This window comes from Haliaeetus albicilla, chromosome 10 (assembly GCF_947461875.1).
Source record: "Haliaeetus albicilla chromosome 10, bHalAlb1.1, whole genome shotgun sequence".
NCBI classification, from domain to species: Eukaryota; Metazoa; Chordata; class Aves; order Accipitriformes; family Accipitridae; genus Haliaeetus; species Haliaeetus albicilla.
This window is the reverse complement of record NC_091492.1, coordinates 31,327,649-31,352,039: the sequence shown is the minus strand read 5'-3', so window position 1 is coordinate 31,352,039 and position 24,391 is coordinate 31,327,649. Positions and strand designations below refer to the sequence as shown.

At 42.6% G+C, this 24,391-nt stretch overlaps 1 protein-coding gene across 12 annotated transcripts in view; it reads left to right on the top strand.

The window, feature by feature from the left end:
• The window catches only part of PITPNM2 (phosphatidylinositol transfer protein membrane associated 2), a 142,536-nt gene that overhangs the window by 72,842 nt on the left and 45,303 nt on the right, over positions 1–24,391 (top strand). For all 12 annotated transcript variants that reach the window (XM_069794798.1, XM_069794801.1, XM_069794800.1 and 9 more), the window contains 3 exons: positions 14,526–14,740; positions 16,354–16,475; positions 18,214–18,447. In XM_069794798.1, coding sequence (XP_069650899.1) covers positions 14,526–14,740; positions 16,354–16,475; positions 18,214–18,447 — 571 coding nt within the window. The remainder of the gene's footprint in view (positions 1–14,525; positions 14,741–16,353; positions 16,476–18,213; positions 18,448–24,391) is intronic.

Below are 24,391 nucleotides of genomic sequence, written 5' to 3'. Positions count from 1 at the left end.
TCTTCAGTTTGATTTAAAAGTGGAGGTTTTGTCTTTGAGACAAGCACTGGGGAGAGAGCAGTGGGGAGCATGACTTCCGTTCTTTTCAGAGAATGAGAAAGTGCTTCATGTCTGTCTCCCCCCCCCCCCCCTCCTCTGAAACGTGTAAGGAGGCCACAGGAGAAGCAAGCTCTGTATACTGAACTCCCTGAGGGGAACAAGCTGAGATATCTGTATAAAACAGCAGTGTAGAGGCATTTCTTAGAAATCTTTGGCTGAAATGTAGAACAGAATGACTTAAAGCAGTTCCCGGGGAGAGGGGTGATTCTTAAAAGCAGAAGGTTCATTTCAAAGACATTTGTTGTGTACAGTATGGTGTCATTATTGCTGGAGACACTAGTCAGCCTGGTCCTGTAAGCAACAGTTTTCCAACAGTGTAAAAAGGAGATGTCACAATTATTCCTCAAGGGTTTTAGAGAGCCTTAAGCATGTACTTGATCACTCGTTTAACTTCAAGCTCATGAGTGAAGATCCCTATTAAACTCCAGAGAAGTTGGTGTAAAGTTGCTCTTTTAAGAGCAATCAAATAATTTTCCTAGATTTCAGCATCCTCAAAATGAAAGTTTTCCAAAAGCACCTTCTCACCTGAGGGCTGAAGCAACTGTCCCATGCAGTTGCTCTGGGAACTCTTTCTGTGGAAATAGTGCTTTTAAAGCCATGTGGGCAGGGATGTTCAGACTCAAGCTGTAGCACTGCAGTCACTTTTCAAAGATGTTTTGGTGGAGGTTTTTGCTTTGCAGTGGAAGATCCTTTCATCTCCTTTCATGAGAAAACAGTCCCTTCTTCTTAGAACTTTTAACAAAAATTTCCACCAGATTTGATGTAAGCAGCATCACGCCCAAGTAGCAAAGGATCCTTCCATTAAACTGGGACAGGCTGTACTCATATTTTACTATGTGTACTGGATGGGAGAATTAAAATTGTGCAGTATATAATCCAGCATCTCTGTTGGTTCTCTGTGCCACTAGGCAGGCGAGACATGCAATAAATCATTGTGTGCATGCTCGTGTTGCTCTCTAATTCCTCTTGAAGTTCTCCAGGCTGGTATATAAAGCTGTGAAAACTGAGGTGAGTGGCCTGCTGCTTTGCTTTTTAATTTTTTTTTTTTTTTTTTTTTTCAATTTGAGGGTGGGGGAAGGGGAGCAACAAGTCTCTTAAGTGTTGCTTTCTGCTAGCTTCTGAAATATTATCTACAGAGACAGAGGTTTCAGTCCTTTAAATAGCACTTAAATTCTTCCATAAATAAGTTAATTTTACATTACAGCAAAGGGCTTAATGTACCCTTGACTTGCTTGGAGCCTAGCAGATCTGAACTGAATTGTTTTTCTCTATTAAATTTTAGACTATTGATATCCCTATTTTCATGGGAAAACTCTCATGCAGTGTTGTCAACGTCTTCAGGCTGGGAGCCCTTGCTGCAGTAGCCACAGAGCAGTTAGGTCTTAGCTCTTCCATATGCACAAGGGTTTTTTTGCATAATTGCTGGGTTTTTTGTCTCTTTTGCTATACCAATTAAAACATACTAATTTTTATATCTTAGCTCAGAACCAGTGATCTTCCTTCCTACTGTGACCTGTGTAAAACAGGTGAAATATTTCAAAACAGTGAATCATTCTTTGCACCTCTTTTCTAGACAATAGTTTTGTAGTGTAGCTTTTTCCTAAAAATCTGTACACGCATTTAAAAGCCTGTCCTGCTTCCAGGGGTGAGAGTTCTTTAGATAAACTTGACCTTGAGAGCTGCCCATAGGACTGGGAGAGCTGCAGTTTGGTCTGGGGAAGCTGCAGGCTCGTATGCTAACGTAAGCTGAAAGCAACTAGAGATGAGCACTGAAACGTGTTTCATGAAGCACAAACTGTTTATGGAGGGGACGACTGTAAGCATCTGTAGGGATTTGTTTCTTCCTGCAGAAATGCTGAACTGAGGACTCTGTCCTGGACGTCTTCTCTGACTCCGCACATCACATCAAAGGCACGTGCAATATTTCTGTCTTTGTGAGGAGACAAGAATAAGGATAGAACCGTTGTGTTTTATACATTAGATAGATCTTATTAAAGGGTCTCTTAATTGTTCGTCTTCTAAGTGTCCTGCATATTTGTGTCTCAACAGCTGTCCTTTGCTGTAACACTTGCTTCCTTTTCTTGTGTGTTTAGAGAACTTACCTTTCTGTATGCCTCCCCCTCGCCCCAGGAACAACACACACTTTAATGTTAAGTCTCTATCTCATAAAAGCTTATATTCCCAGATCTGAATGTGTTTGTCAGAAAGATCAGTATGTTATTAGCCAAAGGTCAGCCGATTTATCATCTTAATACCATTCATTACTACAGCTCCATATGCCAGGAGATTCCGAAAGACCGTTGCCCTTCTGACCCTTACATAAGATGAGAGAATTCTTCTTGTTATTAAATCTTATTTTTATATCGGTGTGCATAGCTTACTTTCTCTGCTGTAAATAAGTCTGGTCCTCATTTTCTCCATGCAGTTTTCTCTGAGTACTTGTGACCTTCCTCCAAAGATAGTGTACTTTAAAAATATTCTTCTGGACCTAGTGATTGCCTTTTGAGGATGAGACTTATTTTAAGATGCTGCATCATCCTTATAAGCTAATAATGTTAATACTTTGTCATTCAGCACTTCAAGGCTCGGTCCACAACTGGGGAAGGACTCTGGCCCCTGTTTGAGGCAATCTGTAAAAGATAATCCGTCTGCTCAGCACTGTCTGCTGAACTCGGGCAGGATCCTGGGAATTGAGGATTCTTCTCATCTTTTAACATGAGCCTCTCTTCTACAGTCCCTCAGGGACATTTATTGCCTTCCCTGAAAAATCAGAGCGTGTTTCCCAAGCATGTGCAGTGTGCTGTACTCACCTGTCGTGACTGCTGATGGAGTATCCTGAGTCACTTCCCTCCTTTCTGAAGGATCATGATTTTTCTGTCATTTTAGTCTCCAGACCCCTGTGCTGTCCTGTTTTCTCCTTCATTTGTGTGTAGCTCTCAGGCACCACCTTTGAGAATAGACTTAAAAAATGTGCTTGGTGGTGGTAATACTTGAGGCCACATCCTGATATCTGGGTGCAGAAGTCATGTCCCTTAAACTCTTAGCTACGCTTGGCAATTGCCAGCAGGCTCAGCAGATGGTGAAAGATTGATTGAGTGGGGGAAAACAAACTAACCCTTCATCTCTGGACAGTGAAGAACTGGATGGCTGATTATTTTTGTTTCACTTGCAGATGCCTTGGCCATCTGGACAGATAGACATATATGGTTTAATTTTAAAAGCAGGTGACACTGCTGACAGCTCCAGAGACCCTGGAAGATTCACAAGTCTAAAACCAAAAGCCTGTTTTGGAGCTCTTCTGCCAATGTCTATGCTGCAGCATTAAAAACCTGTGACTTCCATGTTCTCTCTTCTTCCTCTGGTTTTCATAACCTTTTCATTGTGATCATGAGGGCTTGCATCTTTCCAAAAGAGCAGAGTAGGACACTCACAGTTGCTTAGCTTTGAGAACAAGGGCAGTACAGGTACGTTCAGTGCTACTAGACTTATGGTCTGATTTGCACAGCTGACAGCAACACCCATACAGGTTATCATTTTGGGAAAACATACAGAAATATCAAACATCTTTTCTGCATTTACTTTTTTCTTGTTTTGTAGTTGTTATCCTGGAACAGTTCTTAAACTGGCTGTTATTCACCATACCTGGTGAAAAAAAGATTGATTTTACAGTAGTGAGCTATGTTGCCTTGACAGTTTACATGTGCTGTCTTTCTTTAACAAAACTGAGTGAAGCTGAGGTAAGGCTATGACACAAAAATTATTTTAAACTTCAGATTTGTACTGGTTTTAATACAGGATGCAGCACTGATAATCCTGCTGAGCTTGTGGCTGTCAAAAATGCTGTTTCCTTCTTTATTTTTTTTTATTCTTATGAAAGAAGGTTTCTGATGTATGGACAAAATCTTGACTGCTGACCCAGATTAGGTTCTCACTTTTTCAAATACCTGAAGGCAAGTGATGAATTAAGTATTAGGAAAACTGTAAGGGGTTACTTTAAGCCAGTCTTCCAGTATTTTAGCATACAGCCTATTGTTAGTGAATAATTGCACTGGGTTCCTAACATCTAAGGGATGTAGTCAGAGTATCAGAATTGATCCAAAACACCTTGAGTTGAAATTTCATCTCTGACTCACGATATAATAATGGGCAACTTGCTTTACCTCCGTTGGAACTAGGGACAGTAATTCTCACAGACAGTGTCTGTGGAATAGTTAATACAGTGAAAAATGCATTTAAAGTCATGGAAGGAAATAGTCAAGGTAAGATGAAATACTGAGTAGTAGATATGTTGAAAGATGGAGCATGTGGGGTAAACAAGTTTGAGGTATCTCCATAATAAAGTGATTCCTAATTCATGTGCCTCTGGCACATCCAGCCCTGGCTCCGTAGGAGTGTGACTGGGCATCTTGGTAAGGCAAAGTGATTAATGAGTGGCCATGAGAATGGTTCTCTTAATGCTGTAAATTATTTATAGTCTTGCACAATTGATTGTCCCCAAAATATCCTGGTTTTGTACAAACAGCTTCATTAATATCTAGACTTGATTGTAAATAATGCAGTGCAGCAACATTTGTACAAATTGATGCTGCACATATTTTTGCTCTGTCTTGCGAGAGCCTGCTGCTGACAACCTGTCCTGCCTTTAAGTTTTAGGACTTTTTTTAGGAATGTGTTTTACATTACAAGAAAAGCAGCCAAGAATGATGGTGCTGCAGATGCGGCGCAGGTAACCTGCACCTGCTTGGGTGAGAATGGTCCCTTCTTCAGGGCCTTCTGCACGCTCAGCTTTGCCCTGCCTCTGCTGGCTGGGAGTCTTGCAGGATTTGGGGCTGGAAACCCAGAGGGAGGAGGTTCTTGCAGCCTGGGTGCAGCGCAAAGGGCTGTGACCCCCACCTCAGACTGCTCTCAGGAGAGTGAAGAGGTGTCAGGAACAGACCCGGGGTCTCCTGGACACTAACGTACCTCCTGTCAGAAAGCAGATCTACATGTGCTTCTCTCTGCCAGGAAGACCATTCCCGGGTGATATCATCTTTCTCTTTGTGTGTTTAGTATCTCCTTGGAGGCAGCATTACACAGTGACTGAAGCACAGGACAAAAGGCAGCAATTCCTCTGGGATAGTCCCAATTCTTTTTTGGTAAACTTGAGGGAAGAGCCCCATAGTATCCTTGCTGCAGGCAGGGAGGTGATAAGATGGCAGCTCCCTGCAGAGCTGGGAGGGACCCAAAGGGGAACCCTCCTGGAAATTGCAGCTGTGCAGCGCTAGGTTGGGAAGACAGATATTAACTACTTTATGGTTACTCTCAAAACCATCTACCTAATAAGCTGGTGTGTTTGGATATCCCCAATGAAGCCAAACTATCTTGAGGAGGAAGGGCAAAAGGTACTTGGCTGTCCTGATGGCTCTGAGCATAACCCCAACCGCAGAGTGTGTACAACAGACTCACTCCTGCTGAGACCGAGTCAGTTCTGTGATTTCTGATCTGCTGGAGGATGCATTGCTTCCAAACCCAGCGTTGGGCAGGGATGTGAAGGTGGTTCGCTGATCTGTAAAGTGTGTGGATCTGGAGGAGACTGTGCTCATGGTCAGCAAAGTCTTAGGTCTCTCTGGAATGTCTCCATATTGATAGAGCTGTCCTCTTTGGCCATCTGATACAGCAGCCTGGAAAGTGGCCGTCATTTCATGGCATTATGACTAGATTTCTGCCAGGATGAGGAGTCTTGCAATTTCCATACACACACACACACACACACACTTTAAAACTCTCTCTCTCTCTCATTTTAGGATTCCTTTTGTTTGTTTTCAACTAGATGGTAGTAACACTTAAGACCAGGTTTTATGTTCAGGTGGTGAAGCACTGGTGTTTTGGGGAAGGGGTATTGCCTAGATGGAATGAAGCACTGCACATTGCCCAGCCATTGATCAAACCCAGAAGAAGGATATTTAAAACAGCTGCTCTTTTGCCTTTATTAATAAAGCCATTGATGAGGAAGAGATTTCTTTCTCCTCTCCCCAGGGTTTCAGGTCGTTCCTATGTGTCCAGTGCAGTGAGGCTCGGAGTCAAAGTGCTGTTGTAAAGCTTCATGTTCTGCTCGTTATCTTGTTGACTCGAACTAACCTTCCTTTGCTAAATAAGTATTGACACTGGCCCTTTGTGTATTATTTTTTTTAACAGCGCTAATTGGATTAAAATAATTGTCATGCGTGAAGGATGCATGTTAGAGCGCAAAGGGCACATGGAAACCTCAGATGTGGGCACCATGGTTACAAGTGACATCACTTGGTTTGCTGTTAATGGTAATGATTTGTGTGCAGCGCTGAAGCCTGAGTGAAGATGGCCTAAACTAGACCCAGTGGATTGCTGATGCAGTCCCATTGCCATGGAAACAGATGTTGCAGTTTGAAGTTGCCTGCATTCATAATGTGGTGCACATGGTGTAAACAAAAACACGGTCCTGTGGTGTCCACAACTTCTGAAAGGGCAGGAATAGTGTTACTGGGGAGAGTGGGAAACACCTTTGCAGTTGGACTTGGTTTCCTGTTAAGATAGTGCCAACTTAAGTGTGCACAATGAGATGTAGTAAGCCTTGCCTTTGAGTAACAAGAACAAAACTCACAAGTCCCTTACTGTCCTCCAGCAGTTTTGTTGTTGAAGGACTGCCAGTCTGACTTGATGTGGATTGTTTCTGATTTGTACCTTACAAAGTGCAGGCTCAAAAGTAGTATTAAAACCCATCCCTTGGGTAACAGGGATCCTAGGTCCTGCCTACCTTTAATATTGTCTTTCCAATATAAACATTAAGACCATGCTCATCTCCTGCAAAACAGGAGTAGAGAAGCTTCCCTCTCTTCCCTGTTTGGGGACTGTTTTGCTGTATTTTGGTAAAGGTCCCTAATGGAGATGACTGCCGCATCATGGTTAGGATGCTGAAATGGGGCTTGAAAGATCTGGGTACTAGACGTAGCCCTGCCAGCAGCTCTGTGTCATCAGGTTACTTCTTCCCTCTTCAAAATGGTGCCCTTTTGTTGATTCCTTCATCTTTAATGTGAGAGGACTCGGCTATTCTGACTGTGGCACAAAAGCCTTTGTCAGCAAGAAGTTCTGTGTGCTGTTCTACTTCAGCACTCTACTGCATTAATAACAGTAAGGGTGATTTTTATTTTTAATTTAATTCATGTAACTTCCTGTTTGCTCTTAGAACATGTTATACACTGATAAAATTATGTTGGTTTTGATCTGATCTGAAGTTCTCCTTAGCTTCTGTAAGAGTGGAACAGTACCGTCTCCTCTGCTCCATTTTTTCACACTGAAAAAAAGCTTTTTGCTCAGGTATCACCCTGATTGTGGTGATAGGATTTTAATTGTGTGTTTCAGTTCTTTGACACACACACATTTTGAAAAGAAAAAACAACAAAAACCAGCTTGGGAGGTACGACTACTGTGCTTTTAGGGTAAACCAACATTTTGTTTTCATAGTCAAAGACCTGATTTTTGATTACCTGCAGTAAATACTGACCATGAATGGTGCCTGGTCTATCAGATATCTGTATCAGCAGGCAGAAGGTTGCTGGTGGTGAAAGCAGATTGCTCGTAATGAATTAGATGTCAGTTCAAGTGCTCAGAAAGGAGTGGTTAACAGAACACAGAGCTGAGTCATACCGCAGCAAGAGACAGCTGAAGATAGAATGGATACACCCATGTGCATGCACATCGTCACTGTACATGTTATCCATGTACAAAAATCCTGTGCTGGGAAAATGTGTTAAGAATAAGCCATGCATTAGTTTCAGGACCTTTTGTTATTTTCCAGTATCTCTATCATTGGCTTTCTGGTTTTAGGTGCTGTTTAATTCTGGCTTGCAGCAGCTATGGCCGAAACTGTGCATCTGTTGTCATGCTGTTTTATTTGTGGTGTTTGAATGCTAGTATCACCACAATAAGGCCAGATACATGGCTGAGGCTAGTCGGCTGCAGTGCTTATAACCTCTCCCAGCATTTCTGTAAAAGGCTGTCACGTGCAATGCACCAGTCATAGGCTAACTGGTACCTTCTTAGTACATGCAGCTTCTGCGCTTGCACAGTGCCTGCGGGTAGGGGATGATGATGATGGCTGGTAGGCAGCTGCCTGGAGCACATTGAGGAAGGCAGTTGGTGATGGGAAGAAGGCAATGCTTTGGAAAATCAATTAGAAGAGTGAAATCTCCATCAGCCTAAATAACGTCCGGCTGGAGATAGTTGGGAATATTTTTCCCTTCACGTATGGAAGAGATTGAAAACAAGTAGTTTATTCCTCTCCCAGCCTAAATTTTGCTACTCAGCCCCTTACATCTTAGGTGCCTTTGTACTTCCTTTCTAAAGCTGAACAGAAGAAAATAAAAAAAATAGGTCTGCTTAGTGAAACCAGGTCTTAAAATCTATCCAATGATGGCAGGAGTAGCTTCCTAAGTAGCTTCAGGCATTTTTGTTGTCTGGTGGATTGCGTGAGGCAATTTAGGCTTTCTCTGGTTCCCAAAGGACAGGTCTGTTTCTGGGGACTTAATTGGCATTTGTGGTAGCCTTAGCATCCAAAACAATTAAAAAAAAAAAAAAGTAATTGGTCATAGAGAATGTTTTCTCAGCCTCCCTTGCCACAACAGTATGAGCAAGTATGTTAGCAGGACCCTCTGGGGATATTTGCTGTCATGTTCTTGTTCAGTGGTTACATAGATGCCTTTGCTGTCCTTGTTAACCAAAACCATCAACCAGCTGTAAACTTCTTGTATCCATATCTGTGTCTAAATGGGATAAAAAAAGTCCCAAGGCTTCAGTGTTATTTTAATGGATTTTCCCAGAAGAATTTATCTGGACTATCAAAATACCCTGTTGCCAAATGGGAACTGGAGCAAAAAAAACCCCCAAAATCTTCTGATTATTGTTTCCAGGCAATGATTTGTGTCTTCATTATTCATGGACAATAGGTCTACCAAACATAGTGCTGTCAGTCTTTGTAATTCAAATAATTTCAAATCAAAACTCTCATGTGTCATTGAAGTAGGCCACTGGTACTGTGTAAATATATTGCTGTAATGCACCAAGAAACTTCATCGTGCAACTAAAGCATGTCAACCTTTTGTAATCACTATCTAACTTACTCAGATTGAGGAGTTGTACCATAAACAATAATCAGTGGTAAACAAGGTAAGATTATAGCTATAATCTATTTTTTAAAGCTAGAACAATGCCTGGATTGCCTATTATGACCATGCAACCTACCCTGTCTTTACTGTTCTCTGCAGTACCATTGCAGTGCTCAAAGTAGTAAGTAATAATAATAAAAAACCCCAAACTTTAGGAGAGACTAAACCACTGAGCCATTTGCAGTGCTGCTGTAGGCTTTGCAGAGATTCTCTGTGTGTGCACCTGCGCCTGTGTGCAGCCTGTGCTTTGCTTCGGGGCTGAAACACAAGGAGAAGGACTGTTGGTTTAGGATAACATTCTTCTTGGTGTTCTTCTGAGCAATGCTGCGTTAGTTGGTGGGGTTGTTTTTTCTTCTAATTCACCAGAAGCAAAACACTACGAGGCAAGTTTAATTTCCACAGCCTGACTTCTGTATTTCTCCAGCTGATACAATAAGGCGTATCATAGCTGTTTTATCCAGCATTATGCATTCTTGTTCTGTGAATGCTCTTCCTCCAGCTGCAGTGTGACTCCCCAGGTTGTGGGGGTTTCTGTTGCCAGCAACTATCATTCCTTTACTGAGCTGTACCCCGCTAGAAAAACGTACAAGTTGCATTTAGTCACCTGGCCCCACTCAGCTGTGCCAGGTCAAGTTTGCTGGACTAAGGCTTTGCAAGATGTGCTCCGTGTTGTTAGCTGGTAGTGAGGCACATTTCTGACTGGGAAAGGGGGTGGAAGATCTGAGAACTGATCAACCTGTCTTTGCTAGTGGAAGGCTTTGATTGCAGCCGTTTGTCTCCTGTTGTGAAGGGCAGATGATAAATGGGGTTAGGCTAGCCCAATGTTTAGATGACATTCATGGGAATTATTCATCTATGATTGTTATGGTGAGGTCATGTGCTGTGTCCCATGCTATGCTGCTGTGCCAAGAGATTTATTTTAATAGAAGCCTTTAAGTAACTGGCATTCTTGCTAATCATGGTGCATCTGCTTCTCTGGGTTCCCTGTTATGAGTAATTTAATGCTATTACTTTAGCTAGAAGGGATCTGTGTCACCATCTGTCCTGGAAAGCTATTGATGGGGCTGTGCAGAACATGGAGTGTCATCAGCAGAGGAGAGGGACTTCTAAAGGGATAACTGAGTTTCCTGTTGTAGTACAATGTAAGATGGTTTACTGTGATTACGGCTTAGATAACTTGCATATAAAGGCTATTAGCTACTCTTTGATTTTGGTGGGGACCATTCCTCAGATATTTATATAGAGGGAAGATACTGTTGTCAGTTAGTAGCAAGTAGTAGTAACACAGGTAATTGCGAAATAAAGTCTCTAGTTCTCATAGGGGTATGGGTCTATGAGGCTGAAACCTTCAAGACTGACCCTAAAATGTCTGCACATCTGCCACTCCCAGCAGACAGATATTCTTTGGAGAGGGCTTGCCAGACACTTCAAGCCAAATGCTTTCCTAATCAATGGTTATTTTTTAATTGTTGTTTACAGACCACTTCTTGTAACAAGCCCTCTCCATGCTGTAGCTGAGTCACAATAGACATGAAGAGGCTATATGGTTGAAAAGCAAATTGCTCTTCACTTCTGTAAGTGGTGTACTTTCACAGTACCACTTAAGCGCAGAGTATCATCCTGGTCTCTCAAGTGCATGTAGCTGATGTCTTTATTTTTATTGTCTGAGAAACGTATCTTCTTTTTGTCTTTGTGACTGGTTAGTAATTGTACTGTTCACCATCTAACCTGGCTTTTTTGGTCCTTCCTGACCTCACTGTTGCCTTCTCAGCAAGCTAACCAGTAAGTATGAGACCATGCAGGGCTGGGAAGCAGCTTTGTGTAGGTTTATTGTGTGGAGTTTTTCTTTGCCACGCTATCCTTCCCAGTGATAAGTTACGTTGTGTTTTGAGTATAAATTGGCCTGACTCAAAAGTCCTGGCTGAAAAGATAGTTTGGGACATAAACATTGCAGCTCTGATTTTTTTTGTTTTTGTTTTGTCATGCAGAGGTGCAGCTCCTAATTCACATTCATCTAAGAAAATGTTCTTGCTGTCCCTTGTCATATCTGATGTAGATAAGTGACAAGCAGGAGGAATGTGTAAGGCCAAAATTTGCTTAAGGCTTGTAACTGGGTGAAAGAGGCTGTGGGCTGGAGTTGGTCATCTGGAAAGGCTGAAGGAGGAAGCATGCCCACTCTCAGAATAGGGTTCACGGTCTCCTGCAGGTGCAGAGAAGTGAATACAATAATCAGAAATCAGAAGTGGAATGCGAACTGACTTCTGCAAAGTCTCAGTTAATTTGGGTTTTTCCCTTCTTCCTTCCCTCGCAAAGTGTTGCAACCATAACACCGTGCCACCTGTCACATCTCCCATGATCAGACAGCTCTGTCTGAGAAGCTGAGTGTCAGCATTACCAGGTCATGTGGAAAAGCTGCTTATAGAAGTATTCATGTAAAGCAAAAAGTGGCCGGTCTTGCAGGTTCACCAGGGTTCTAGCTGTAGAATGAGAACCAGGCAGCTCATCTTCATGTGGAGAGATTTTTGTCAAAACTGGCTAAACGGGGGAAGGAAAAGTGGAGAATGTTAGCGTTAGCTGTATGTGTCTGGGATATCACTACTGCTGGGCTTCAAACCAGAAAGGTTTGAGCAGAGGTCCTCCTGAGCCTGGATCCAGCCCCATAGTTACAAAGGAATCGGAGTTTGTTTTTCTGAACTGCTTCAGATGTAAACCATTTCTTCTTGTGTTGAAATAAAAAAAGATAGATTCCTCAATTGAAACCAATGCAGAGACTAAGGATGTTTCATCCCAAAAGATGGGTAATACTGATGCGGGCGTGGATCAGAACAGTTCTGTTTGGGGGCTGAGGGCATAGGCAAGTGTCTGTGTCCTGTTCCACCCCAGCCTGAATCCTTCTGTCGTGGAGAAGTCACAGTTCAGGAGACTGCCAGAGCCTGGCTTTGCTTTGAATGCTTGTCTTTAGTCTTCTCAAATGGATCAAGTTGGGGAGAAACCTCCTGCTTTGATCCATCTTCAATCCATTAGGAAATGCAACAGAAGAAAAGAGAGGGTTTGGGGGAACTGTATTAAGCCAGGGTAACACGATATTGCAAGGTGGGGTGCTAGGGGCTTCAATAAAAGGGAACACATATTGCAGGAGAGCTCCCTGGCTGCTGCTGATCTGTTTGATAGGAGCTGAAGTCAGAATTGGCAGCACAGGATCTTGAACCTTCAAACTTATGCTCATGGAAGCAGCTGGCCCCTTGCATAGCCCTCTGAAGAGCTTCAAGAGGTGGAGAGCTGCAAGAGGAATGCCAGGCATCAGATGTGGCTCTGAAAGGAAGAATATGAAATTGCATTCTGAGAAAGAAAGCCTAGAGAGTGGTTTTATCCATTTTCATATCAACTATGGCTATTAAAACAAAATAAATCTTCAGTGTTTTGGTTTTCTAATTCAATACAAGCGTTTGTAAATCTGGGGACCCAGTTTTGTGTAGGTCCGGCTTGGCACAGTCATAGGAGATGCTGAGTCCACTTGGTGCTGTGGATTTCTTTTGAAATTGAGAAACTCCTAAACATGTTTCGGTCCCAAATGAGGGCTTGCAGATTTGACGGGAATTGCTGGTAGCCGTGCAATCTAGAATGGAGTTTTAAATGCAGCTGATGTACGATTCTACATGTGATAATTTGGCATGAAGAGAACCTGTCTTTCCTCTGCTTATGATTTCCATGTGCTTCTGCCCTATAATAAAACTCTAGATCTCCATAATTTGTATCAACTGTTCAGAGCAGATGCTGTGCTATTATTCTGTCTGACACATTTGCTATGCCTGCTGGGTTATTGCCTTTTCTGAGACCTTTGAATTAACCAGATTTTTGGGTCATCAAGATTGTTTAATGTTATTGTCATAAATATTTGTACAGGACTTGGTCAGTGCTTATATAAGAACTGAAAGACAGTAATTTGTTTTAAGAGGATGTGTGTTTTAATGAACTGCCAGCTGAATGTTAGAAATGAACTGTAAAAAAGTGCTTTTCTTTTGCAGAACTATTGCAGTTTGTGGGGTGCAGAGAAAAATGACTATTTAGATTCTCAGTTATTTAGATTTGTCAGTTACAGCTGCTTAAATTTAAAATCGCTTGAGAGCTCTTTAAAAAGAGGCCTATTTACTTCTAAATGGCTGTGTTGGCTTATCATCCTGTCCTCAAAAGATGAGAAGCTGATCTCTTGCATCTCATTAATCATTTTCTGTTAAACCATGTTATCCTTTGAATTGTTGGTATGCTGAAAATGGGAAGTTGTTGTTGTGTTATATTTCACAGTTGATTCTTGTATAAAATTCCATTTTTTTTTCTTAACTTCCAAAGTATTGTGCTCTCAAATACAAACAATAAACTCAGAATACTAACTATGAATCGGTTGTTTGGAAATGGTGAAGGTTATACATCATCCAATCTGCTGAAATGTGTCAGAAATGAATAAATATTTGGTTTACCTCTAGCTCTTCTCAGAAGCACTGAAATTAGTATTTTTTTTATTGAAGGAATTTTTGCCAGGTTTCTCAATGAGCGACAATACTACAAATAAGCCAAAATATGGAAGCTGCCAGGGGGTGCTGTGTGCGTTCTGGCAAACTTGGGTTGTTTCTTCTAGGTATCTTAATTAGCAGAGCATGGTCTCCAAGCTGTTCTTGGAGAGCTGCTGCCATGCCAGACCACAAGCAACAAGCCCCCAAATCCTGTGGCTTTAGGTCATAAAATAGTCTTTAGTACTGTGATGTTGTGCTGAGTGTGTGTATGATTCTTCACACTGATACAACGCCACAAGAACGTGCCAAGTCGGACATACTCCCCTTCACTGTGTCATCTGCTGATGCAAAAGATTTTTGTGCTGTTGGGTGGTTCAAAGCTAGAGCCAAGGTTTAGTGTGCTCTCAGGAAGAGCGATGTATAACCTGTTGGAGGAGCAGGAATTGATGTGCCATTAGGTCTCCATTCAAACTGTCTTTTAGTGTCCAAATGCAGATTTTTACAGGATCCCTAATAAATAAAATCTCTGTTCCTGTGTTGGCCAGATGAGTCTCTAAATCTTTCATTTATAATCTCTAGGTTTGGTAGTCTTACTGTCAGGGTGCTGCTGCAGTTCTGCTGTCCATATGAAGCTCTGCTCAAACGGAGTCCTAGAAAACATCCCCAATGTTCATGTCCTTTGAGACCTTGGTATGTACAATGCACTGGAAGGATTAACTATGTGATATATTTTCCCTTTCAGAAAAAGAGCAGAGAGGAGACATGTGGGGAAGGCAGTGGAGTAGAGATCCTGGAGAACAGGCCGTACATGGATGGACCGGGAGGCAATGGGCAGTATACTCACAAAGTGTACCACATTGGTATGCACATACCCAGCTGGTTTCGGTCAATATTGCCCAAGGCAGCTCTGCGAGTTGAAGAGGAATCGTGGAATGCGTATCCTTACACAAGGACAAGGTAGAACTTAGCAAAATGTCCAGAGCTGTTTCCCTGTTTTAGGGGTAGGACTTGATGTCACTCTGTGTGGCAGCGGCATCTCTTCCATCTCCAGTAATATCCTTTAGTGAAACTGGGGTCAAGTTCAAAAATTCTTACACAGTGCTTAATCTCAGGAGTACAAGTGTTGCCTGGGCTGACTACGTACGTACTTGAGAATTTGTGGCTGGTTGCTCTAAAATGTGAGCTGTTTTGTCTATCAAAGTGTCGGAAATCTTGAATGGTTTTTATTTAGTCTTGTGTCCTGTGCTGCATGTTCTGCTTAACATTGCAGATATCTGATAGCTCAGTGAAGTTATAAATGTACACAGTGATGGGACAGTTGTCATGTTGAACACTGTCAAGTAAGACAGGGTTCATTTGTTCTAGGGGGGAAAGTGTTGGGAGAGAAAAATCTTAATAAATAAATCTGGTGCTTCTTTTCTGGGAACTGTCTTACTGTCATTTAGCTAGAAAATAACAAACCTACATCCTATGGTTTTCACCCTGAGAAGGGATGAGCACCAGAGGCTCTGTGGAGCCCTCTGGGACCAACTTGTTCCAGCTGATTTTGTCTGGGAGGACTTCAGATACCCTGGAATAAATAGCCTTTATAAATAGCTCTGGTTTAGAGCATTTGCCCTTTTTGAGGCTTACAAGTCTGATATTGCTGTCATCATTCCTAATAAAAAGTCTTTAATGGATGTTTTTATTTTTATCAAAAAATCTAGAAAAGTTTCATAGTTCTGTTTTAGCTGGTCTCTACAAGTGACATAAGTCTGGGAAAAGGTGGGGAGTCAGGTGGTTGCTCATGACTAAATATAATGGAGCTGTCTGACTTTCAAGTGACTAAAGTCCACTTCCAGTGTCTTTTTATCTATTCTTTTGAAATGCCCATGAGTCAATCAGTTGGCCAGGAAACCTGGCACTGCACAGAACTAGTCCGTATTTTATTCTGCCATAGATTCCAGGCAAGAGCTCTGATTTTCTGCTGGCAGAGGTGCATTTCCAGGGTGTGCTTGTATTATTATCTGTGTCATAACATATTAGAACAGCGGCCGCAAAAGTTATCTCCTTGCTGAAAACTGCTCCTTTAAAAACAGTCTGTCCTGATAATAGTATCCTGGAGGAGACGTTGTCAAATTAAGTTGCAGGTGTTTGTCAGTGTCTCTGCAAAGTGAGATGACTTGGTGGTCCCCTTAGGCTTTCTACTTGCTTGTTGCCAGCTGGGAAGTTGTTTCTTGGTCAGTGTGGGTGCCTGATCTCCAGTAACTGCGTGGGGTGCATTGGTATCCTCTCACTTGTAACCCATGTAAGACCTCATAAGGAGTACATCCCTTTGCTGTGGGCTTGGGGTTTTACTAAACCAGAGCTGTTCCACTGAAGCCACATGCCCAAGGTGAGCTCCTGTCTTAAGAAGTTATTAAAGAAAATCTCTTTAATCTATACAGTTGGTATTTTAAGCATATCTGAAGTAAAGCATGAGTGAAGGCTGGCTTGGATTTGGGGCTGATTTTGTACATCTCAGGAAAGCATTTTCTCTGCTTGCCAAGCTGAGCGGGATTTACTCTAAGCTGCATTGTTCTCGCCTTCAGGTATACGTGTCCTTTTGTGGAGAAGTTCTCCATTGATATTGAAACATACTACAAAACTGATCCAGGAGAGCATGTCAACGTGTTCAACCTTTCTCCTGCAGAAAAAAGACAAACCATTCTAGGTGAATAGCCTTTTTCTTTTATTTTTCCTTTATTCTGCTTATTTTGGTTTGGTTTTTGGTTTTGGGGTTTTTTTGGCTTGGTATGTCCCATCTGCCTGTCCATCCCCTCCCTAAACACACACCTGCACTCCTGTCACTGTCAGGCTGCAGGATGGGGTTCCATCAAGTAGAGAGAGGAGACCTGAGTTCTCCTCTAGGCTTGATGTAAATCACATAGAAATCATTTCAATTTGCTGTCTGTAAATTGAAGCTGATGCTTTCCTGTCTTACTTGTCCCCAAGGGGAGTAAGACATCTAATGATTTTGGGGGTAATAAGTAGAAATAACCATAGAAAAGGAAAGTATTGCTTTATAATTGTGTAACTCCTTTGCATATATGAAAATCATTCCTATCTGCACTTCTGAAACATGAAGACATATTTCATTTTTGCTTCCTGTCCTTTTAGTCTTGCCCTCATGCAGGTTAACACTTCAGCTTTGCAGCTGTCTTTAGAAGATTGGGTTAATGAGCCTTATATATGTAAGGATTTAATGAGAAAAGGCAAAAGGGAACATCTTATAAAAAGGCAGAGAATGGCAAGTGTCATAGTGATTCCTCTGTCTTGCTGTTCATCGTGGTCTGTGGCCATGGCACTTGCCGGAGACCTGGCTGCGTGGCAGGGAGTGCTGGCAATTACAACCACGCAGGACTGGAGCATCCCTTGCTCTGAAGGTGCTGGGACTGGAGAATTGTTGAGCTCAGGCTGACTTCTGTCAGTCCCAGGCTGGCTTCTGTCAGTCCCACGCGGTGCTGGCCACAGTGGGAGCTCTGGGGAAGGACATCTAGCAGCTGCGCTGGCTGTGCTTGAGCACTGTTGGCGTGCGGGACACGGCAGCAACCCCGTGCAATTTTACTTGAGTGTTAAGAGATTTAAACTTCTTTGTTTTGAACTTCAGTGTGACTGTCCTCGTTCCTAAGGCTATCTGATCAGGCTTTCAGTACTGAGCAAATAGGCTTGAGTCATGCTGCCTCACTGAGAAGTGTCAGAAGAGCTGTCGTTTCTTGGGAAGTGCAATCCTGTCCTTCAATCCAAACTTCAAACGCTTCTGCTGAGGTCTGGGGTGGGGGCTGCAGATCTTTAAAATACATTCATTCACTCTGCTCCCATTGCAGTTTCCACTTCTCCATTGTTGAAGTGTTAATTAGGACCTGAGTTAAACTTTCTGCCTCCCATAGTAAGTCTGGTCTAACAATAGCATGTAAGGAGCTACCAGTAACCTCACTTGATGGACTCAAAAGATAAGATGTTCAGTGGGTAGTGTCTTTTCCATAACAGTGCTAAGAAAGGGCAGGTCTGTTTAACAGTCTCAGATGAGATAGAGCTGCAGCACTGTGAATGATATTAGAAAAGCTGAAAGATGGAATGTGCAAAAGATCTTTTTGGAGCTGGAAAGGTGGAGTGTGCAGATCTGCCAGGGTGCTGTGAATCTGCAGTCACTGTGGGCAAAAACATCTATTTGGAGCAAAGCCTCTGTTTGCTGGAACTGTGTGTACTAGTTCCTCTGGCAGAGCTGATCACTGTCCAGCAGCAATGTATAAACAATTTAAATATCAGTTGTTTAAGTGTAAGTAAAAAGAAACTAAATTGCTGTAATGCTTCTGGTACTTACTAAAACAGAAATAACTCCTGAAAAATGGTATTTTCTTCTTTTGTTCAGGAAAAGGAAATGTCTAACTGTTTCTATTCTCTTTCTATAGATCCTATTGATATTGTTAAAGATCCTATCCCTCCACATGAATACAAAGCTGAGGAGGATCCAAAGCTGTATAAATCAGTGAAGACTAAAAGAGGCCCCCTCTCAGAAGACTGGATTCAAGAGTACAAGAACAACCCTGGAAAATACCCCATCATGTGTGCATATAAACTGTGTAAAGTCGAGTTCAGATACTGGGGGATGCAGTCGAAAATCGAGCGGTTTATCCATGATGTTGGTGAGCATTTATAGTCTTGGAAAATTCACTGTCAACTCCCTAATGTTGTTTCTGAATTGAAACACAAAAGTGAGGTATGTGCAATGTATCATATCCCAAGACATGTCTGTGAAGAGATTCTCAGATCTGATTACTCTCTTGCAGAGCTGTGGGTCAGTTCAGAAAAAATCCTGTTATTCTATCACTTATAATCATGGTATGTATGAATCCAGACCACATGTAGCCACTGAAAGGTTTTCAAGTCCTGTCTAGGCAAGATCTTGCATTCTCTTTTTTTTTTAGATAAGGATTTGTCTGTTAAACTTCGCCAGATCATTTTCAAAATCTGCCAGTTTTCTTTATTGTGAACAAAATCCTGAAGGGCTGCTCAAAGAAATAAGCTTCACTTCTGAGTCCTAAGTGGTTCCAGAAAACCACTCCCTGGAGGGTCCCTAGTTTCTGCCTGCCTTGTGACAGGGCTAGTGGGTCTCTGTGGGACCATACATCTCTGTCCCCCAGGCTGCGCTGTTCAGGGCTCCCCACTTCACTGTGCTATGATCTATCACGGGTCATTGACAGCTCTCAATTCTGAGTAAAGGTGCTGCTTTGACGCATCATTCTTAGTCAGTGCTTTTAAGGAGGTATTGTTTCTGTCCCAGAAGTAACTAAGTGGAGACAGTGCAGGTGGTAGCAGTGCTGGCAGTAATTTGTTCTTTGCAGAAAATCTATAACACAACCGATAAGAGTTTCTGCGCCTTGCCTGGAGGGACAGGATCTGTGGCCAGGTGGAAAACCTAAAGAATTTTTTAAAGAAGCAATCCTATCTCAAAAAAAGTGCAGAGCTATGGCTGTCCTCTGGCATAGAAAAGACCAAAGAAAGGCTGTGTAAAGGATACTGCCTGCTTTCTGTACACAGTAAATCCTCCTACATGACCACTACAGCTGTCCTTTCTATATGCAAAACTTCTTTGAAGTGCCTGATGCTAGCCTAAGTCAGTAATTTTATAGTTCTTTTCAGTCATACTGTGCTCCTGAGAGCTAATGTGGAAAACACTGATAGAGCAGCAGAGAATGGTGTGCACCACTCTCTGAATAGTCACAGGTTGCTTTCTTAAAGCTCCTTTGGTTTTACTTTACCCCCAGATGGAAGTTTTCACCTGTTATAGACTGTATTACAAGTGGCTCTCTGCAATGAACTCCCTTGGCATTTCAGTGACATGGGTTAATTTAGTATATACTGCAAAACATGGGGGCAGAATAACAACTCCATTGTATCTGTTAAATGAAAAAGAAGCATGTGACTCTTCCAGTTGTTCAGAGGTGTTTGGCTTAGATTAGACTGTGGTCCCTTAGAAACGTTTCTTTTGTATTTCATGAAAGATTGCCTGCCATTTTCCTCTTGATTGAGGCTTTGCAGAGAGCCGAGCCAGCTCATTGTCTGCCTTTCAAAAGCGTTTCCACTCTGTTATAATGATGGCAAATACTGTTTTTCAAAGTGGTTAAGATGCATAAAATCAAAAAAGTCTTTAAGGCAAGACAAAGTTGAGTGAGTGAAAAGTGAAAGCAAAAGCTTTGGATATCTACAGATGTGTAGCCTTCCCCTGCCATGGGATAGCCATGGGGAAGCCATTAGTGAGTGGGAAAAGTGCCACAGCACGTGTACCAGAGACAGCAAGGTATGAGGTTGTTTAAGTTGGAAGCAAGCTATGAGGATGTTTAAGTTGGAAAGATGTGGGCTACAACATGACTGACCAAGCTTATATGCTGATCCCAGTTTTGGGGTTTCAACTGGTGACTGAAAGCAGATGGAGACCTTTGTGCATTGTGCAGCTGATGGTGGACCCAAGCTCTCAGGTGCCAGAGATGTTCTTGTGGGCCAGTCCCTCCTTGGCATTTTTCTCTTGGTTCCTCTGTTCCCAGCTCCTGCAAATTTGTTTCTTGGGAAATTAGCCCGCTCTGTGCAGGGCCGCCAAGCCAGTGAGAAAACAGAGGCAGAAACCAAGAGCGGGATCCAAACTCTGCCCAAGGAGGAGAGCGGTACTTAGTGGTGCAAACTAAAATTAGAGAATGAGTTGAAAGAAGAACCCATCTGAGTTAAATGATGGATGGATTATGATACGTAGAAAGACTACTGAGCGCAGAGGGAGTAACTCTGGGGGATGGTGTTGAAACATTCTCAGTCTTACTGAGTGCAGTAGCCATTTTTTCTGATGACTAATTGGACAGTTACTCAGTGCTTTGACAGCCTGAGACACAGACTAAAATTGTGGGCTATTAGTCTACTTGGCTGTAATATTTGTGTGCTTTTTTACTCCTTTCCCATAGAATTTAAGTTTAATTGGACTGGCGATGCGTAATGTTCTGCTCCCACTTGCTTCCTAATGGTGCACGTGGGTTATGATTCTTTTGTTGTTATACAAGTGTGTTGACTGTGTATGGGTTATTGATTATATACTATGGCAAAGCATGTTCCCATCCCAATAGCTGGAGCTTTGTCTAAGCCACTGCGCCTTAGGCCAAATGTGCCCAAATTGTTGCACAGTGATGAAGTGGAAGTGGTTTTAGAAAGCTCTTTTGCAGAGTTTCTGCTTCTTTAAAGCACTCAGGTGAGAAAGTTCATCCAGAAGGGCACTGCGGGTTGGGGCCTGCAGGTAGAGTTTTGTCTTTTCAAGGGTAGGCAGGTTGCAGTTAGCATGATGTGGATGTGACCACAGGCTTTTCTTTGTGAGTGGTCTGAGCAAGGGAGGGTAGGGAAGCAAGCAGATATAACTGCAGGTTGCCTTTGATCGGATACATTCAGACAACCAGAAGTGTACTGACAAAGTTATGGGATCTGTTGTGACTATCAAGGAAATAGTGTTGCACAGGGAAAATCAGGCATCTTTTATCTGCTGCCAGGAAATTGTGAGAGTGCATTATAAAATGCTTTGGGATGTTGCCGCTGGGTACGTAGTCGATGGCTGTCTGAACAGTTGCTTTATATGATAGTTGAGGGTGTTTGGAGCAGGATTCGGTGGTGGGTTTTTTGATTTGTTTTGGGTTTTTGCACTGAGTTTTTGTCACATTTACTGTTTTTACTTCATATTGAAAAACAAACCCAGAAATATAGACAAAAGCTTTTTAAATTCAGCTAAAGAGTCCTCTCTGTCCTGGCTTGTCTCATGGTCATTTATACTTCCTTTTGTAAGATTAAGTTCAACACCACAGTCTGCAGGCAAATCATTTACAACAGTCAGCACCTCATGGATTCAGTCTCTGAGTTGTTGAGGTGGTGAGTTGAAAGGCAAGAGATTTAAATCTTTGCACCCTGCTAGACACTTCACAGATGATCTTTCTGTACAACGCCGTGGGAAATGTTATAATTAAATCAACGCAACAATGACGGGTACTTCTGAACTCAATCTGCATGCATACATTTGTGCATGTGTGGTTTCCTTGGTTTTTTTGTTGTTTTGTGGTTGTTTTTTTTTTTAAACCAAAGCATTGCGTGCTCTAGAGAAATAGTAGTCTTGTTAACTACTGATATTATTGAAATCAGCTGGTACCTGCATCCTTATAAAAAAAAAACTGTTCCCATTATTTCTGATTGACTTCAGTGTGTGATTTGCCTGCTGAGACTGTGGGGTAATCCTCTGGTTCTGGGAAAGAAGGCTCAGATGAACATGGTGCACGCTGGGTGGAGGGGGAAAGCCTACTCTAAAAATCCTCCCTGATTCTCCTGTGCCGCTCAGTTCTCTCTTCACACCAGAGACACCTCTTTGTGAGACCATCTCCTACTCTGCAGTTCTTCCATACTGCTGGGTTGGTTTGCTCTGTGGGTGGTGGCAGGGGGGATGGAGGAGCATTGCATTGCCCAAAGCCTCACCTCCACTGGTCTGTCTTGTTGCGTTCTGTCCGACCTGGAATAAGGTGACTGGGTGGGATGCTGTACCCAGCCTGTCCTGCCCGGCCAGCTCCTGCTACCTGGGGGCAGCATGCCACAGGCTTGCAAGACAAACTGCCAAATGGGCTGCAGCTGGCTGTGAGGCATGGCTTGAAAGCACAGTGTGTGGAGTTGAGTGCGGGACAGGGACTTCTCAGGCTGAGCAGGAGACTTTTGCACCTCCCCTCCTGACAGAGAGAAAAATGAAAGCGAGCTGGACCACAGATGCCTTCAGCACTGTCCTGATGGGCATCTCTGATGTGTTCAAAAGAGAATTTTTCCCAATTACACTGTGTTTCCTGGGTCTGATCTGTTCTCTCCTTTTCACTTTTCAAATAAAAAGCTTGTTTTTCTCTTAGCATTTTGATTAAAAAATGCTTTAAGTCTTGATTTTTTCCATTGCACAGGGAGGGAAGCAGTCTCTGGACAGGTAGTCAGTCATTTGTAGCTGGACCTTGAATCCATATACTTGCGTGGGGGCACTCAGTGTGTCTTCTGGGTCTCTGCTGCCTACTGGAAGACTTCAGCACTGTAGGTGGAAGATTAATTCAGTGATATACTTACTGCTGTGCGCTGAGGAACTGGTCAAGTTTTCCATCCCTAGCAGTGAACATTTTTTCTGCAAACCATGACTTCTGTTTTTCAACTTCTTTTGTACCTGGACAGCCTCATTCTCTTCCAGGTTTTTTCTCTGTGTTTAAGAAGGAGAAATGTAGCATCACTGACACATCCCAGGTGAATGCCAGAGGCTAGGAAAATAATCTCAGTCTTTTTGACTTCATAACTAATCTGGAGCGATAGAGGCACAACAGTCATGAAGCCCTGTAATGCTATTCTGTTTTCAAAAGAACAAGGCTTTAAGGAAGGGTGATTTGGGATGTCTAATCAAAATGATGTGAGCAGTGCAGGTGGGGAGGTCTGTGGGTTGCGAGGAAGCAATACAGGCGATTTTTGTGGTCTAAGAGATGAAGTGAAAGAAGGCAGAGGGGAGCTTCAGGAGACTTTTTTTTTTACCCCCAAGTGGTTTTCATGTTCCCTATGATGTTAGCCTATTAAAACAAAGATACGTGATCAGTGGCATCTGTGCCTTTACAGAGAGAATTACCGAGGAGTTGGTGCATTGATACGTCAAGGCTTGGATCCAGGAGCGTGAGTGGAGGCTGCTGAGCCCTGGAACAGAGGAAGCCTTGGGATGAGAGCCAGGGGGCTGTTTGCTTCTGTGTCTGATCACAGTCTGTTTTCAAGGTGTTTCAAGCAAGGTAGAAGTGAACGTTGGAGATGTAGAAGTCCAAAGGATAGCTGTGGTGTTGGGGACTGAATTACAGCAAGGGAAACGTTTTCTTGGCTTTCAGTTGTGGATGTGATGGGAGTTTAATCTTTGTCTTCAAGCTCTGCTGATTGTCAATCATAACGGGAGGTGAAGAGGCTAAAACATTCTCCTGTAGTTCTGCAAAAAGTAATCTGGTGGGGGAAATAACTCTGAATCTTGACTAAGGCTGAACAGAATTAAGTTGCTGAGGCCCCTTGTTCTGCTCCCAGAAGGTCACAGTCTGCTGGCTCAAACTTGCCTCTCCTATGTGGAGCTCCCTTCTGAAAGTCAGGCAGAGAAATATATAAAATATTGGTAGATTTAATCTTACTGTGCAAGTGAAGTTCAGGTTGAGCTGGTCCATTGCATTAGCTGCCGATCTCAATGGCTATTTCCTCCTGATAGGTTGACTTGTGATGGCTGGTGACGTTAAGAACTAACTGAAGAGCAGAGCAAACAATGAAGTGCCCAGACCTGGAAGGAAATAAAACATATAAAAATAAGCTTTTTATATGTTTATAAAACAAAAAAAAGTGATTGCTAAAAACAAAAGGGCTGTTTAGGCTGAACATCACGGAAACTGTGACAGTAGTGAGATCTAAGATTTTCTGTACAACAGTGAAGCACATGTTGCTGGAAACACCTTAGAAACCCTGCGTGCAGTGGGGCCATCCAGCTTTGGCCATGCTCCTGGAAATGGAGGGTGGCTTACAAGGACCATCTTTCCTCTTGGT